The sequence below is a fragment of the Idiotropiscis lumnitzeri genome, chromosome 14, assembly GCF_059441095.1.
Source record: "Idiotropiscis lumnitzeri isolate Australia: NSW breed Sydney's pygmy pipehorse chromosome 14, RoL_Ilum_1.0, whole genome shotgun sequence".
Lineage (NCBI taxonomy): Eukaryota > Metazoa > Chordata > Actinopteri > Syngnathiformes > Syngnathidae > Idiotropiscis > Idiotropiscis lumnitzeri.
In genome coordinates, this window is record NC_142404.1 from 3,189,610 (window position 1) to 3,207,041 (window position 17,432).

Here is a 17,432-nt window from a genome sequence, read left to right on the forward strand (position 1 = left end):
GTCAAGGTTTGGTTGCTTAAGTAATGGTCGGATAACGGCGGTCCTAAAAGCTGCTGGTACTACACCCGTGGTAAGTGATAGATTAATTATATTTAAAACAGACGGTCCTAGGGTCGTAAACAGTTCTTTAATTAGTTTGCCAGGAAGCGGATCGAGCACACAAGTTGTCGGTTTTGCCGCACTAACCAATTTTGTTAGGCTCTCAAGAGATATTTTTTTAAATTGACATAAGGTTATCGGACAGTTATCAGCCCTAATGTCCCTATTAACACAATTTATCGCGGAATTCGACGGAATTTTAAGAACAGTGTCTTTAATCTCATCACGAATACATTCTATCTTCTGAGTAAAAAATTGCATAAAATCGTGAGCTGAATAGGAAGAGCTATCCGAGGTTGGTCGCTGTTGCGTTAGCATTGCTACGGTATCAAATAAATATTTAGGATTGTTTTTATGTAAGACAATTAATCTAGAATAATAATTAGTTTTGGCTAAATTAAGCGCTTCTTTGTATATTAGTAAACTATCGCACCATGCCTGACGGAAGACCTCAAGTTTGGTCGCACGCCATTTGCGCTCAAGCTTCCTACAAGATCGTTTCAGTACGCGCGTTTCCTCTGTAAACCACGGAGTAAGCCTCTTTGGACGAGTTTTAGTTTTTAAAGGCGCGACGGAGTCAAGCGCATTTAACAAAGCGACATTAAAGTTGTTTGTGAGATCATCAATCGTACCAATATAATTAGGAAACGAAGCAGTTGCTAAAGGGAGTAGCTCAGAGAGCGCAACGATGGTTGAGGAGCTAATGTTACGGCTGCTATAATTTTGATTATGGTCAGAACGATGACAGTGAGCCAAGACTTCAAATTTGATAAAGTAATGGTCAGATATAGCACTGGTATATGGTAATACAATTATTTTTGAAGATGCTAAGCCTCGGGTTAATACCAAATCTAGCGTATTGCCATTTATATGCGTTGCTTCATTTATTATTTGCGTGAAACCAAACATATCAATGATTGTCCGAAACGCTACCGTAAGTGGTTCCGACGGGAGATTCATATGAATGTTGAAGTCGCCCATGATAAGTATATTATCCGCATGAGTTACTAAATCAGCTACGAATTCAGAAAATTCATCTAAAAAGCCGGAGTAAGAGCCAGGTGGACGATAAAGAACGGCAAGATAAAACGGCAGCTCGGCTGAGGATCGCATAATGAGAACTTCAAATGTTTTAAAGGAATTGCTAAAACGAGGACTAAGTTTTAGGTTAGATTCGGAAATGAGGGCTACACCCCCGCCTTTCTTTTGAGGGCGCGCAACATGCGAGCTCACGAAGTTTGGAGGCGAAGCCTCATTTAGCGGTAAAAACTGATTTGGTTTTAACCAGGTCTCGCAAAGACCAATCATGTTAAGATTATGGTCTCTAATAAGGTCATTAACTAACAAGGCTTTCGATGAAAGCGATCTAATATTTAAAAAACCGAGTTTCAGTAAAATAGGTCTATCTAAGTTATTCCGCGCAACAGGACTCCTGGTCATAATATTAAGGAGATTGCCTTGCCTAGGTCCCGGATTGTACCTCGAGCGACTATAAACGCGGCGAGAAATTCTGACGGTCGGAATCCGATAGTTATTTACCAGCTTTCGAGTGCTATTATTTTGAGAGAACGGCTCGTCGTCAATAAAACCGACCGAGGAGGAATGCTTAAACCCATCATGTATTGACACCTCAGTAGAAATTATATCAGTATGAGATCTACCAGCGTATGGTGTGTAGCGCTCAAATCTAGAAGAAAAGCTATGTGTGTTGTCTAAGTCTAGCATAGCGCTAGTTAGCTCTAGCCTTACAGACTCCATACCCTTCCTTACAGGCTCAGTATTCGCCTGCAGCCCGACCTGCTCTAATATGAATAGTCATGGAAGGCTCAAACAATAATCTATGTTTCTAGAAAGAGTGATGGCGCCTTCCCAGTTAGGGTGAAGGCCGTCCATCCTCAGCAGGTCGGGTCGGCCCCAGAAAGAAGGCCAGTTATCTATAAACTGCAGTCCGTGCTCACTACAAAAACTAGCCAGCCACTTATTTAGCGAGAATAATCTACTAAACCTCTCATCATTGCCTCTCGCAGGCAAGGGGCCAGAGACAATTACTCGATGCCGACTCATCTTTCTGGCGAGATCACAAGTCCTTGCTATGTTTTTCTTTGTGATCTCTGATTGCTTCATCCTAGTGTCATTGGAGCCAACGTGTATCACTATATCTGAATAGCTAGCGTTGTTTGCACAGCGCTGGTGTATAGGTGTCTTGCGCGCTAGCTCCATAAGATTAGCTTCTATGTCGGGTGCTCTGGCCCCAGGAATACACATTACTGTGGCTGGATTTTCAAGCTTAATGTTGCGGGTAATGGAGTCACCTATCACTAAGGTGCGGGAGCCATGAGACCGAGGTGGAATGGAACTGCTATGTGTCTTAACAGGCTCACCGCGATTAGCAAGCCGTTTACGGCCAATGCTAACCAGACTAGCAGGTTGGCTACAACCCGTGCTAACAGTCGTGTCCGCCACGTTTACGCTTACCACATTACTCTGCTCTAGCTGGCGGACACGTCCCTCTAGCAGGGAGAGTCTTTCCATGAGAAAGGTGCAAGTGTTGCATGTGGTGGTGCACGAAACCATAGTTGCGTTTACTCGCCCGGTGGATAAAAGCGGAGGAAAAGATGTCGCGCCGAAAGTGACGTCCTGTCGCGCCGAAAGTGACGTCCTGTCGCGCCGAAAGTGAGCAAGTGAGTGACAGAGCAAGAGAGAGAAAGATGCAATATACGTGGTTATGAAAGACAAAATAAGCAAAAAAGAAAAAAAAAAAAGAGTAGGGCAGCGGGGGGGGGTTAGAGTTAAATGCAAGGACGGAAGTGCTTTTAAAAGAGTAAGATGGAGGGTGACGGAGAGCGATTATTTTTATGAATAAGAACGGAAGGTTAAAGACAGAAAGGTGCCAAAGTTGTGGACGGAGGATGCAGGACGGATCAGCAAAATAGGGTAAATAAATGCGAATATTTACACATTATGTGCATTTTTGGTGCCTTCAATGGTGAGTAGTTTTATTTAGTTTTGGAATGTTCAAATATGCCTGTACAGTCAAAACTTTCTATGTTGGTGACAGTTTGACCCTGAAACAGATGCATCCTATTTACATTAGTTCTTACAGGCATTTTTCAAACCTTCATATGAACCTTTAACACTGAAGTGAACGAGAACACACCTTAAAAGACTGTGAGTGTGCGCGTGCGCGTGAGCGCTCACCCGTGCATCGTACTCCAGCACAAAAGGTGGGATGTCAATCTGCTCCGGCCTGATGCAGGTGAAGAGGTGCTGCAGGTTGTCAAGGTAACGCACCTTGTCCTTCATGCCAGACACGCTGAAGGTGGTGAAAAACCAAGTAGACACCTACAGATTTTGACAAGAGAGGGTGTGACGGGTCAAAACAAACATACAAAATATGTTTTTATTTACACGAACACGTGATACGTGATCTCAACTCAAGTTTATTTATAGGGCTTGTGTGTTGTGCATAAAGTAAAAATCTGACAAAAACAAAGACAGTTAAAACAAATTAATACAAAATTGTGAACACAGTAAATCAAAAACTCTTTGAAGTGATAAGTCTTACCTTTGAGCGAAATGTTGGATGTACAAAGTAGAAGGCCTTCAAATTCTTCTTAAACCTAGAACACAGACAGAAAATCTCAGTACAAAGATTCTAGAATAAGAACAGGACAACAACAATATGCTTTCATAAGCGATGACAAAATAAGCGATGACAAAATATATGTATCAGATTATGGGATAAAATCCACTCGTGCTCTTATTGTTCGATCATGCGGCTAAGAACCAATCCCGTGTCTTGTGTGAGTGCGCGTGGGTAGCCTCTGAGACAATTCATCTCTTCGAAGCAACGTGTCTTCCAACAATATGACAGTATTTATATATTTTTTTAATGAAGTAAAACAATGAAGCCGTGAAAACAGAAAGGGCAAAGTGGTGAGTGATTACTGTTTTGTGCACCCCTAAGATTAATTCATGTGGAGACACTGATCATGTTAATGATCTCACAATAATGATTAATTTTTAAAAATCTCTTCCAGTGTTTACATTTTTAATTGATCACTTCAACATTTGTTGAAAATTCCAATATCTTATCACCGGTGGGCTATTTTTAGAACAGCCCTGTGGGCCGCTTATGTGGTCCTTTGAAGCTATCTGGTGCCCACGAGTACTACTTTGGTGACGTAGGCGTGCCCCATTGTGTAGTGTCAACTGCACAGAGACTGAAAGTTGTAATACAATGTTGAGTGCGCATTTGTCCACCACATGTGCCGTTTTAAAGGTTGAATGTACGACTTCTCTCTTTATGCCAGGACACATAAAATTAAACAAGGTCAAGCTCACATGTCTCCTAACACAGCCAGTAATAACTGGAAACACTGTGGTTTGACATGTCCATGTCTGTTGGTTCGGGCGATCTGGAGCCAGAAGACATATGAAGCAGAGTGAACAGGCAAGACCGGTGAAAGTGTGCCATGCTCTGGCTCGCTTCTGCTGGTAATTAGCCAGAACAAAGTTTGAAAGTTGCACTACTCACTGAGATAAGTCCATACTGCAATCCTTCTTTTGCGGCTTTCAAGTATTTATGGAAGAGAGAGATCCTGACTTGCCATGTCAAACACACACAGTGGTTTATTGTGTGGATGGAAGGAGCTCACTAGTTAGCAGAGGAATAATGTTGACATCCTCCTGCACTTCTTAAGCTTGTAAGGTGCTTTAAATGACCACCCACTGAAGAAAAAACTTCAATCGTGCTTAACTTTACAGCGCAACTACATCAACGTTACTAAAAAAACAAAAAATAAAACATTGTGAACTAAAAACATGAAAGCCAATCCAGACATACCAGGGTTCTAATTTGCAGCATCGGCACTGTTACAGCTCCACACTTGTGATTCGATCAGGTAATTACACAATTGCCTTTGTTCACACCATTGTGAATCGGTACAAACAGAATGGTTACTCTGGGATAAGTCGTCTACTGTGATGCCATTGGATTGAAAAAAATAACCTCTGCCATCAAATGTGTGATATCCTGGCATTGTGGAATGAATATATTCAATAATTTGGTGCTTGGACTTTTCAAGGCTGAAATGCCAACAAACTATTTTCATAGATAAGGAGATTGCTCATCTTGTTCAACGTCAACTCAGTTTTGACATGTTTCCTATGTTGTAACATTGCGTTTGCATGCTGTCGAGAAGTTAACATGACACCTACAATCAGTTGATCGCCAGCTATTTGCAGGGTATAGGGACCAGGTTGCCCTGCAAACAGCACAAATCCAGAGGTAATTGAGAGCCTTTGAAATGCGTCGGTGGGGTGGAATTAAATAATTTGCAACTCTGAAAATTCGTGTAAAAAAATTACAAGTTATCAATGAACACCCCAAAAAAAACAATACCTCAAAATATCGAAATATTAAAAATGAATTAAAACATTCCCATAATAATAATATGCAAATCTGTACCCTCTTCTGACATGACAATTGCTTTCAAGAGAACAGGGGAGGTGGGAGAATTGAGTGACAGGGTTAGGTTTTCACTTCAAATCCTGGTCCATCAATTATGGAATTCACTTACAGAAAAGAGGACTCTTGCCTCTGTCACGTCTTTGATACCACCGAAAAAATTGGGAAATTGCTGAGTTCCATTCTTCCATACATGCCGTCAGTACCTTACAACTAGAACAGCATCATGGGAGAATGGCTATGAGGGGCAGTGTGCATAACCACTGTCAGATGGCTGCAATTTATTCAAATTTACTTAATCAGCTAAGTCAAAAAGATTTAAGGAAGACTTCCAAACACTGCTGCCAGATTCTCAGAACTCACAGAATTCAGTAAAGTTGATGTTTTTTTTTTAATGGTCTGTTTCACTTGGGACAAACTTTAACCAGAATTGTCAGTAGCTTTGGCCTTTAAAGAAGCGTAAAAACTGAACTTCAAACAGAGGAGATGAGTGCCAAATGAAGGTCACAGTAAGGACACAGGCAAACATTTCAACAGCTTTTCCAGTTTTCCACCCCAAGAGTGGAAGTTAACTCCACATTTTGTTCAGTGGCCACCTAACCCCACACTTTTGCAATTTGCTTAGCACATTTATCTCATCCTAATATTTGGCATTCAGTGGCTGTACTTGGATCGCAAACAAAAACACCTGAGTCAGTATTGTTTTTGGCAGCCAGTTTAGTTTTAGTCTTATCCTTTGAGACATAAATAGCTGTCACATTTTAGTCTGTGCTTGATACTCAGTCCAGTGTAAAATACTCACACATGTATAACCAGTAATTTGCAGGTTTTTTTTCAATAAAATTATGAATGTTATTATTGAATATTTTAGGTTGCTGACAAATTTCTGCTCCAAATTTCTATTCGCAGGTCAATTTACAGTGCTTGCCCCATTTACTTGAGCCCCAAAATTTCAGGCGAGTGGCCACTGAGTTTCTAGTAAAAAACATTAGCCTGGAGTTTTGACCAGTAAATATGTAAATATGGTATTAACCTGGTTTTGCTGCACAGTGAAGACACTGACCCTTGAGTGAGTCTGCTAATTGACACCTGCACTGCTTTCCTTAGTGGTACGATACAGCAAAGACCGTGTATCAAATAATGTTCAAGTTTGACAATTAATCTCAGCGGTATCAGAGGCATCGCCAACTCAAACAGCAATGAGCGCCACATCTCTCCAGCAGGCGCATTGGCCATCCCGTCAAAGCAACACTTGGTGTCGTTTCTGTTGTCTTCGTATTTTTGCTTTGGTAACAGCATTCCATGCTGGGAAAAGTCGACATACAGATGACAGGATTCTGAGTTTAACGTTACACTGCAAAAAGCCTATTATGAAGCAAAGTTGCAGCGCCAGAAAGACAGCTGTTGATAATGGCCGTAGCCGATTCGCCAATACTTAGGATAACTTCCTTCCTTAAGGAACTGAGGAGGAACGGCGTCATATGGTGAGCCGAATAGCTTAATATGGCAAAAAACATCCTCCAAAGATAAGATCGTCTCAAAGGAATACAACACTGCGGAACAAGTAACATGGACTGAAGGGTCCAATGTAGCGTTTGATACAAGAGCCTTAGCTTTAGCAACCTTGTCCATAAAAAAACTGCAAAAATCTATTGCACATTTCAGGGGACAAGTCTGTGCAATTTGGTTGACAGGATTTAAGTGCAGAATCGATAGTTTTGACATATTCCCTTGTGTCCACCCATTTACAACCAGTACAAAATCAGTTTATAGCCCTCCTTTGATTTATTTTATTCAAATGCAGAACATTCTCATGTTTCAGGTTGAATTTACGTAACCCAAATGTTTGAAATAAATGGGTCATATATTCTCATACCTAGCATTGCTGACTATTATTATTCAGTTTAATAGCATAACTTGATAAAGTCTCTTCTAACAATTCATACGAAAAAAACAAAGTACATTTGAACAAGCGGCAAGTAGTAAGCATGCTTTTTTAACTCCTGAGAGTAACCACTAACATTTCAATCCAATCTCGTCTCATCATCCAAGACGCGCACATCGTCGCCTCCGAACAGGAGCTCGGAAGAGGGAGCACATATCCCCAATTCTGACCTCTCTTCACTGGCTCCCAATACATTTTAGAGTTGATTTTGAGATCATTCTATTTGTCTTCAAATCTTTAAATGGTCTTGCCCCAGCGTACCTCATTGAGCTCCACCAACCCTACGCAGCTGCCTCAGGTCTCTGGACCAAACGCTACTGGATTTGCCAAGGACTAAGCAGAGCCTCAGAGGGGATTGAGCCTTTTCGTTGCCAGTCCTTCCCGTTGGAATGATCTTCCATCAAATGTTAGGCAAGGCCCCTGTATGTAAAGTACTTTGTTACAGCTGCGGCTGTTGTGAAATGCACTATAAAAATGAAGTTGTATTGTTATATTCAAGCCGTCGCTATTTTTTTTGTCATCGTGAACAAAGGGACATCAACAAAATCAGCTTGTCATCGTTGATGAAAACAATACTAGCCTGAGTAGTCTGTAAATGATCACTGGTGAGAATTATGTCAGCAGAGTGGGTATGTCACACTAAACACTCACTTGATATCGACAATGTCATGGAGGTTTTTGAGGAATTCCGTGTCCAAGTGGTTGTGTTCTCCCGTCAGTGTGTGAAAGTAAACCAGCACATACTCCTTTACAGCAATGTGGTCCATAACGTGGATGAAATACAGCAAGGCCTGTATATGTGCACAAACAAAAACAATTTGCACATATTCCACACCATAGGGTACGTGTTGGACTTCATAAATCCCATTTGAAGAACAGGCTATGGATCAAGCTTTGGCAGGTGTGTCTGGGACCACAAAATACATAAATAAATAAAGTATATGTCAAAGCCCCTCCAAAGCCTCACATTTTATTCTTGGGCACTAATGAGTTGAATTCTACATGGATTTTATTCACAGTGTTGCAAGTTTCAGTATTGCATGTATCAAAATAAACGTATTAAAATTATAGTATTTTATTGTTTTTCAATAACAAGTTCAATTTACCATATTCTCCGGACTATATGCCGCTAATTTTTCCCTAGGTTTTGAACCATGCGGCTAATACAACGGTGCAGCTTTTCTGTGGACTTTTTTTCACCGGTAGGGGCGCTCGTGTTGGTGTAGAAGTGATGGGCACTGTATTTTTTATTTTGTGGAGGTGATCATGTGAGCTCACGACTGATGCCATTAGATCCCAAAAATTGTGCAGAAAGCTTTTATACTGAAGTGGACAAGAATAGTAATGTGAATTTGAATTTTGGTGGCGAATCTGGTGATTGGTCAGCGTTTTAAAGAACAGAAATGAAAAAGCAAGCTTGCCTCCCCATTGTGACATAGACAGCTGAGACAGAAAAAATAACAAGCCAAGCTCCAAAAGGGGGTGTGCTAATCTGTAAAAAAAATATATATATATCTTAAATCCCTCCAGTCTTTTAGTGGGGTGAATTTCAGTACTGATGTAATTTTCACATGCATACCTATCAATAAGTGCCAATGTTCAGCTGGATCAAGTGTCCCTTTATGTTGCATTATATTAAAATTTATTATATTCTTTTTGGTGACAAATGATTTTTTGGGTGAATTTATTAGCAATGAAAAGCCATTTTGTGTGTTTGGCCGGGTACAAGAAAGGATTTTTCTAATCTTAAAAGATTTTTTCAGCTTTGGCAGACCCCGCACACGGATAAAAAAAAAAAAAAAAAAAAAAAAAAAAAAAAATCAGCCATTCATCAGTTTTGATCATATTGTGTGAGGGGTGCTCATATGATCTCAACCGAGCTTCCAAAACACATAAAGATTCTCTTTCCAGTCCTCCGAGGGAGAGCTCTCACGTGATTACACATGATTTCACTGCCACGAAGACAACCAAGCTCTTCCGGTATTTCTGAAGAAGACCAAAGACAAAGAAAGCAGACCCCGCCTTCTGGGGAATCCATAATTATACAAAAAAAAAATAAAAAGAAAAAGAAAAAAAGAAAAAATGGATATCGAGTACCTACGCAGCCCCTCAGTGATATGGAAGAAAAAGAACAACTTTGTGTTCCAAAAAAAAACCCTTTCCATCGCAAGATTAGCATTCTCTCACAATCATTGGGAGATAACACAAATTATTAAATTTTTTGGGGTTTCTTTTTGTTAGTGATCTAATGCGCAACTTTTTTGAGAAGCTACAGTTCATCAGAGATAAGAAGAGTCATGGAGGAGTACTTTGAACAGTTATTGAGGTCAAGAAATGTCCCTCATGTGGAAATTGCGTGCTAGAAAAGAGAACATTCCATCTTTGTTCATTTTGTTGACCGATAAGGTGACCAGGAAATAAATCAGGCGTGGGCAAACTACGGCCCGGGGGCCACATGCATTTTAATCCGGCCCGCCGAACTTGAAAAATAAATAAATAAATAAACCTTGTTAATGTTTTATTTTCTAAATACTGTGGTTTTTCAAAGATATATATATTGTCGTAATGCATTTGTCCACTTTGATTTCAAATTAAATGTATTTATTTTCTGAGGTGAGGTTACCAAAACACTCCTTCCATCTACAACTGGTCCAGCTCCTCTGCTAAATTTTAGAACCCATTGTGGCTCGCCAATCAAAAAGTTTGCCCACCCTTGAAATAAATAAATGCGAATTAACAAAAAAATTAGTCCTTGCAAAAAAAAAAAACTAAATAAAAAAATAAAAATATCTACTGCCCAAAAACAGCTGGGATAACCACCAGCACTCCCGCGACCTGAGGGAAGGAGGATGAGTTATTCAAAAAATGGATGGATGAACATTGGGTCGGATATGTCTTCATCTTATTTACCAGGGCTTCCTGGTTCATCAGCCATTGAGCTTCTTTGATTGCTTATATTCCGTCACAAAATCTTTTGCGGAGTAAACTAGCTCAGGAGAACTCTACTTCACCCACACGAAGATTTTTACTCATAAATATTGAAAAAGCTCACGATTTAAGATTTTTGGTACCAATTGGTTTTGGACCCTATTATCAGGACAAATGCACTCAACATACCTCACACTTATGGATAATCTTATAGACATATGATTGTCGGGTGTTTAACGTCCTCGGTCGGGAAGGGGCAAAATCGTGTAAAAAATAGCCCGATTGTTTTTAAGTGTGTACCCGGCCTCAGAATACGCACGATCACTATCAAACAAGAGTGCTCGGCATATGCCTTATAGAGGAAATTTAATAAAAGTACATTTTTAAATTCAACAACCAAAACATTTGTGGTGGGGGGGTTGGCTTATGAAGTGAAATAACATTAATGCATTATTTTTATTTGACAACTATTATTTGTATTTTGACTGTAATATATCATGAATTTTTTTGTGGATTTGTGGACTCTTCTAAATAAACAAAACAATCATAGAAATGAGAAACTGTCACCTTCTCAAGGTCGATAAGCGTCACTGGAATGTTTCTTCCCACCACAACCATCACTGTCCTTCCACACATATCCACACCTAGAAAGAAACACAAGGTCATGGATATGATTTATAATACGGTACAGAATGCATCAATGACACATCAAGTCAGTGGCAATGTGATAAGGATCTCAAGTTCTAACATAATTCTCATATAGTAGGTATACCGTATGTGCTTTCTAATATATCACTATGCTGTTTAGTGTCATTTAAAAACCATAAATTGCATGAATGCTATGCAGTCTTCCATCCATTTTTTATATCAGTGATGCGTAACAAGAGTGCTGTGGCGCCCTAGTGTGGCATAACAATTCATCAGGGGTCGATACCACACTTGCATATTTTCGCTGTCCTATGAAAAACGCATGTCCAATGTTGTAATTTTTCTTTTCATTTTCACGTCAACCGGATGTCTGTAATGAAGAAATTATATTCACGGAAAAATAAAATTCTGAAAAAAAAAAAATGTGGACAAAAGTGTTTTTCATAGGATAGCGACGATTAAATTGTATTGTATTATGCAAATGCCAAACATGACGGCCTTAGATTAGAAACAAACCCCGGATCTCTCAACTGTAAGGCTGACAACATGAATGCCTTTGAAACAAAAGTTGTGACTTGTACCAAAACAATAAGGTTGCGCTACTATCGTAGAGTATCTAAATGGGTAAACAAGACATTCAGACAGTGGCACAGAGCTACCTGAAAAATGCGGAGCAACACTGCACTCTACTGGAGATACTTTGCAACTGAAGTGCACCAGTAGTAGCGTGAAAGGTGGACCCGCTGTGCCCTATTAGTGCAGACACACACACCAACCATATACACAAAGTCTACCTGTTTGATATAATGCTTTTAGGGCGGCAATGTCAGAGAGGTCCTCTGCTCTGGCTCGACACAACCAGCGGTTGTAGCTAGAAAAGATACAAAAAACAAAATTAGACATTCAATTATCTTTTCCACCCATCAACTCAAGTAATTTAGAATGAACCATCTGTCTTGTATAATAATTTCAAATTTGTGCATACAGGACCCTTAAAATACAGATGTTTGCAATGTTATCTACAATATTTGATAGGTTTTTGACTATGTTTAGCACTGGCAGAGCAAGAGGGGGTCTGCAGGGTCACTGCAACCCTAGCCTCCCCCAGAAACCAGACCTGAAAATTGACTTTGGGTATTTTCCAATTTTTTTTCAGAAATTTATTTTCCACATTTTCCCCATCCCCTGTTGGGAACAGACAATGAATGAATTTTTACAGCAATATCCCGCCCAATGAAAAAAAAAAAATTTTTACCTCAGTGTTTAAGTCCCCAAAAAGTGCTTTTACCAGAATAACGAGAAACAATGTGATTTCAACAGAGTCCTCACACCTCGGTGCTCATGGTATAAATATCTCAATTGAAACGTGGCTTAAAAAAGACGGCATGTGCGGTGAAATCAATCTTTCCATCAAACAAACGAGCCATTTCAACTCGAGTTGGATGATCTGCTTGATTGTCTTTGACTATTATGTTCCTTGGCGTGAATGTGAAAATGTGACGCATTTTGCTTGAGAGTGTTGGCAGCCATTTCAGGGTTTTGCTGTCACTGGTGCGCTTACTTCCTCTGGTGCTGTTTTTGCATGGCTGCCTCCGACATGTGACCCTGTAGGATCAGCTTGCGTTGCTTGTCGACGTCACCCTCCATTTGGGCAAATGCATGATTGCCCACCTGGCCCAGATCTGACTCCAAATTGTCCTCCTCTGAATCATCTGTGCCAGAAAGCAGAACAAAAATAATAGCGGATTTATAAATACACTTACTTAAAAAATATGTGTTTCGGCGAAGAAAAATGTCACGCCAGTGTGTGTGTGTGGGTATCCAGATGTTCCGATGTTTTTCTTTCGCGCCGTTCTGTGTGAAAGACACAGGTATCATAGTTGCTGCTGTGTAAAACGGAATTGCAAAAATCTGGAACGAGGGTGTAAAATTAATTAACTGACACACACTTCTTCTGATGGCAAGTGCATGAATGATGTGTCCATTGTGAAGCTTCTTTGGAGGGACTAGAAAAGTGCTACATAATCATTAAACACAATTGATGTCTCAAAAACTATCCCACAGGTACCTCAAAAAAATTGCCAATGATTACCGTGAAAACGTTTAATATTTTTATTTCAGCAAATGAAACTGTTATTTTCCAAACATTTATTACTCAAAGTGAAATAATTCATTTTTTTTCAATTGTAATTTTGATGATTATGGCCTACAGATAATGAAAACCTAAAATTCAGTGTCTTAGAACATTAGAATATCACATAAGACCAACCAGAACGGGATGTCTTAAGCACAAATGTCAAGTTCCTTAAAAGTAAGTTAATTTCTACACACTCAGTACTTGGTTGTGCCTCCTTTTGCATGATTTACTGCATAATTGCACCAAAACGTAACAGCAATCAGCCTGTGGGCACGGCGTACGTGGAATGAAAGTCCATATTGCTTTGAGAGCTGGCTTCAGGTCATTTGCATTGTTGGGTCTGTGTCAGGCAGGGCTGGGCAGTGCACTGCAGCTACCAAAGACCTACAAATAGATGAAAGATAAAGGCCGAATGTGTTGGGGCTGAAATCTGTAACTGAAAAGCAGCTTATGGGACATGTTTGGAGCCATGTTTGGAGACGCATTCCAGACCACGCCAATACAAATGTATCCACTAAAATCGATCAAGGCATTTTACCGCATCGCCTTTGTACGTCAAGTTAAATCGCAGAGGGAAGGGCTTAACACGATAAGTAATCATCCAAGTCTATCAGTTATCCATTTTACTTAATTACAATGAAAGGTCCATCTGATCACTTGTGTTACGATTCATCATCAAGTCAGTGGGCTTCCATTCTTCATCCTGCAAGTTTCGTCAGTATGAGTGGTTGGGATAACAAATGTTAACTCAATGAGAATTTATACTGCGCAAAGCCTTAAATGATAAACAACAAATCTTTTGGTGCTGCAATACTTTTGTACAGTACCGGATATATCCTCTATAGTGTGTTTAAAAAAAAAACACAACAAAGAAAAAACAAAAAAAACAATGGGTGTGTTTATACGAGGCCCCGAAAGTGACATGGGGAAAAAAAACAGTAATTAGTTTCTCGTCTTAAAGAGAAACTTTCTGGTTTCTCCCAACTAGAAAATTGTCAAGTGAAATGTCTGAAGGGATGCATTGAGGTCAACCATCATATATTTCTAGATAATCTTTGAAATATCGATAATTGGGCAAGTGTACCTCAAAGAAGTGTCCAGTGAGTGAGATTATTTTTTACCTTCCAAGCTTCCTGGTTTCTCAGCGATGCGAATTTGCCTCTCGGGGACAACAGGCTCACCCTCTGAGTTGCCAATATCAGCCGGCACAAGTGGAAGGCAAACCCTCTCCTCATCCTCAGAGCGAGGATAGTAGAGTGGCAGCAGTTTCCTGTACACCGCCTACAGAATCATATGCACAAACAGAACATATAGTACTCCTGATACTACTGATATGCATGTTCAACTGATGGACCAAAGTCGGACAAACCTCCTCTGTGTCGGACACAGCGAACACGACTGCCTCAATGCTGCTACCATGCTTCTCCAGGAACCTGCGGACTGTTCCTGTGGACAAATACAGTGGATAAAAGATGTCAGTACAACCCTGCTTAAATGCCATGTGTATGTGAGCAAAAAAAAAAAATAAGTGACCAAGGTTCTTTCTGTAAATCATTTCAAAACTTGTGTTCACCATTGATGTGACTTATAACCTGTATAACTAAAATTAAAAAAAGCAATTTTCAATAGAGGAAGTAAAAATTACTGAGATAATATTTGTTTGCACCATGGACACCCTTTAATAACTAGAGAAGTGGCTTTTCAGTAATAACCAGTCAATTTAATCAGAGTCACGACACTGCTGAAACAATAAAAAAAAAACTCTGATTAACACCAAATAAAGTTCAGCTCTTCTCAGCTTTACCTGACATTTTTTGTCATCTTATCTAACAGTTTGAGCCACGGTCCAAAGAGGGCTTCAAAAGGTATCAGTCAGGAGGAGGATACAAAATTTCTAAGGCATTTAATTCACCATGGAACACAGTGAAGAGAGTAACCTCCACTGGAGAAAATTGGGTATAAGAGATTACAAAGAAGTTGGACATCCTTTCCAAAATTGATGCAGATGAAAAGAAAACTGGCCAGTTAACTATCAACTTGGCGTCTACTTCAAAACATCTGTCAGGAAGAGAAATACAGAAGTACACATTTTTGCAATCGGATCACCTCAATGGTTCAGTTTTACTTCCCCTTTTTAACAATTTATCTTTTTTCTAACCAAGTTATTGTTCACATTAAGGGTGAGAAAAAATGAATTCAACGGATTTATTTTGGTCTCATTTTTATAGCACAAAAACTTGATGGTGTAGTGATACACTCGCCTGACTTATGTGCGGGCAGCGTGGGATCGTTTTCCAGTCAGTGACGGTGAATGTGTGTGCCCTGTGACTAGCTGGCGACCAGTTCAGAGACTATTGTGCCTTTTGCCCATAGTCAGCTGAAAAGGGCTCCAGCACCCTCCCACAACCATGTGCAGGCTAAGTGGCGTGGATGATGATGATGATGAAAAACTTAGCATTTGAACAAGGGTTATATCCAATGTACTTAAAAGATGCTTCTCTTTAAAGCTAAAGGGCTGAAATGGGATGTTGTTTCCACTCTGTAACCACTGTCACTGTTATATTCAGAAATATTCAAATTGTGTTATTTTGTGTGTCTTACTGAAGGCGATGTGTGTGGCGTCCTCCAGCGGGTATCCTCTTTTGGTGGTGCTCACTACGCTGAGGCCAATAGATGCCATCGAGTGTTCCCTGGTTTTAAAGAGGACGATCACATGTCAATGGTCAGGTTTCATTAGCATGTAACACAGTGGAACTTCTGAAGTCCAACAATGAAGAAAACTTTGGAGTTCGACTAAAATGTTCAAGGAAAAATCTGCCTTTAATGCCATCCAAATTTTGGACATGAAACTGCGCGATGGCAGCACCCCTCACTTGTACTCATTTCAGCCAGCATCACATCATTTAAGTGTGTTTGACGTTTTGTCACACGTTTCCTCATAATTAAATAATGGTTTCATTTAAAGCAGAAAAGAGTGCAGTATTTTCATCTATACAGCACTTCAGTGTTATGATGATAAGTACTCAGTTTTGCTTTATTTAATACTGTTGCTTCTTTTATTTGGGTAGGTTTGCAATTCATGCTTTTGCCACCATTTGCATGTTGGCTTCATAGGTTGTATTAACTGCTTCTTGTGAACTAAGGACTTTGTTTTAGACCTGTGATAGCTGCTGCCACACTTTTTTGAGTGAAAAAATACTGCTATTTAGTTGCGTGTTTTTCTTTCTACTGTTATCACAAAGAGTTATTAAAAAAACTATAAAAACAGCTAACAAGCTAAACAGATTTGTGGTTTAACCTTTAGATCGCCAGGGCACACTGTTGAGCTCAAGAACCACATTTAAATCTTAAAACTGACAGACGGGCCAGGTAATAGATGATTTTTAAATACAGATGCTAAATATGTAAAAATCAATTATTTTGATAATAAACATGGTCATTTGTATTATGAATAATCAATATCATTACAATTAATTAATAAAAAACATTAAAAATACAAAAAATACAAAATGAATGACTTCAGCTTTGTATGTTGTGCAGTTTTATGTTATTACAATTTAAAAAACATGCTCTGCGATCGATGAATGGAATCAATCTGGTTGCTGTTCTTACGTGGCCAGCTGCATGATGTTCCTGTAGCAGCTATACAACGAGCTCTCTGCCGCTGTTCTGTACTTTGCTTTGTACTTTGGTCCCACTGTGTGGATGATGAACCTCGCTGCCAGATTGAAGCCTTTCGTATGCTTCGCCTCTCCAGTGCGACATCCTGCGAAGGAAACACATCATAGGGGAAGTACATTGACTTAAACAACACCTTTCACAGTCTAAAATGCTCCCAGCATTTTTAGAACACTATGATAAAAACTCATTAGGAACCTTTAAGTTTAAGCAGCTCTTCTTTAAGCTCAGGCCCTGCCAGCTGATGGATGCGCTCTGATACGGGGTTCTTGTCGTTAAGCAGTTCGTTGCTGGTGTTGGTGATGGCTGTGCAGTTCAGCAGCGCTACGTCACCAGTGCTGTGGGGAATCAGAATCAGAATCAGAATCAGAATCAGAAAGCCCTTTATTGTCATTTTACTCAGTGTGCAATGAGATTAGAGAGCTCCCCTCTTCAGTGGAATACAACAATAATTTAATTATAAATATATAAATTAGATTAATTAAAGATTAGTAAGTAATTAAATAGAAAATAAATATGAAATTGGA

The 17,432-nt window shown here is 39.7% G+C and overlaps 1 protein-coding gene across 2 annotated transcripts in view; it reads right to left on the bottom strand.

The window, feature by feature from the left end:
* Window positions 1-17,432, bottom strand: part of gdap2 (ganglioside induced differentiation associated protein 2) — a 33,874-nt gene that overhangs the window by 11,950 nt on the left and 4,492 nt on the right. For both annotated transcript variants that reach the window (XM_088315527.1, XM_088315526.1), the window contains exons 3-13: window positions 17,104-17,243; window positions 16,840-16,993; window positions 15,829-15,917; window positions 14,597-14,673; window positions 14,349-14,508; window positions 12,652-12,802; window positions 11,885-11,961; window positions 11,010-11,086; window positions 8,166-8,305; window positions 3,665-3,719; window positions 3,298-3,441 (exon numbers count right to left, since the gene is read on the bottom strand). In XM_088315527.1, the coding sequence (XP_088171653.1) occupies window positions 3,298-3,441; window positions 3,665-3,719; window positions 8,166-8,305; window positions 11,010-11,086; window positions 11,885-11,961; window positions 12,652-12,802; window positions 14,349-14,508; window positions 14,597-14,673; window positions 15,829-15,917; window positions 16,840-16,993; window positions 17,104-17,243 (1,264 nt within the window). The remainder of the gene's footprint in view (window positions 1-3,297; window positions 3,442-3,664; window positions 3,720-8,165; window positions 8,306-11,009; window positions 11,087-11,884; window positions 11,962-12,651; window positions 12,803-14,348; window positions 14,509-14,596; window positions 14,674-15,828; window positions 15,918-16,839; window positions 16,994-17,103; window positions 17,244-17,432) is intronic.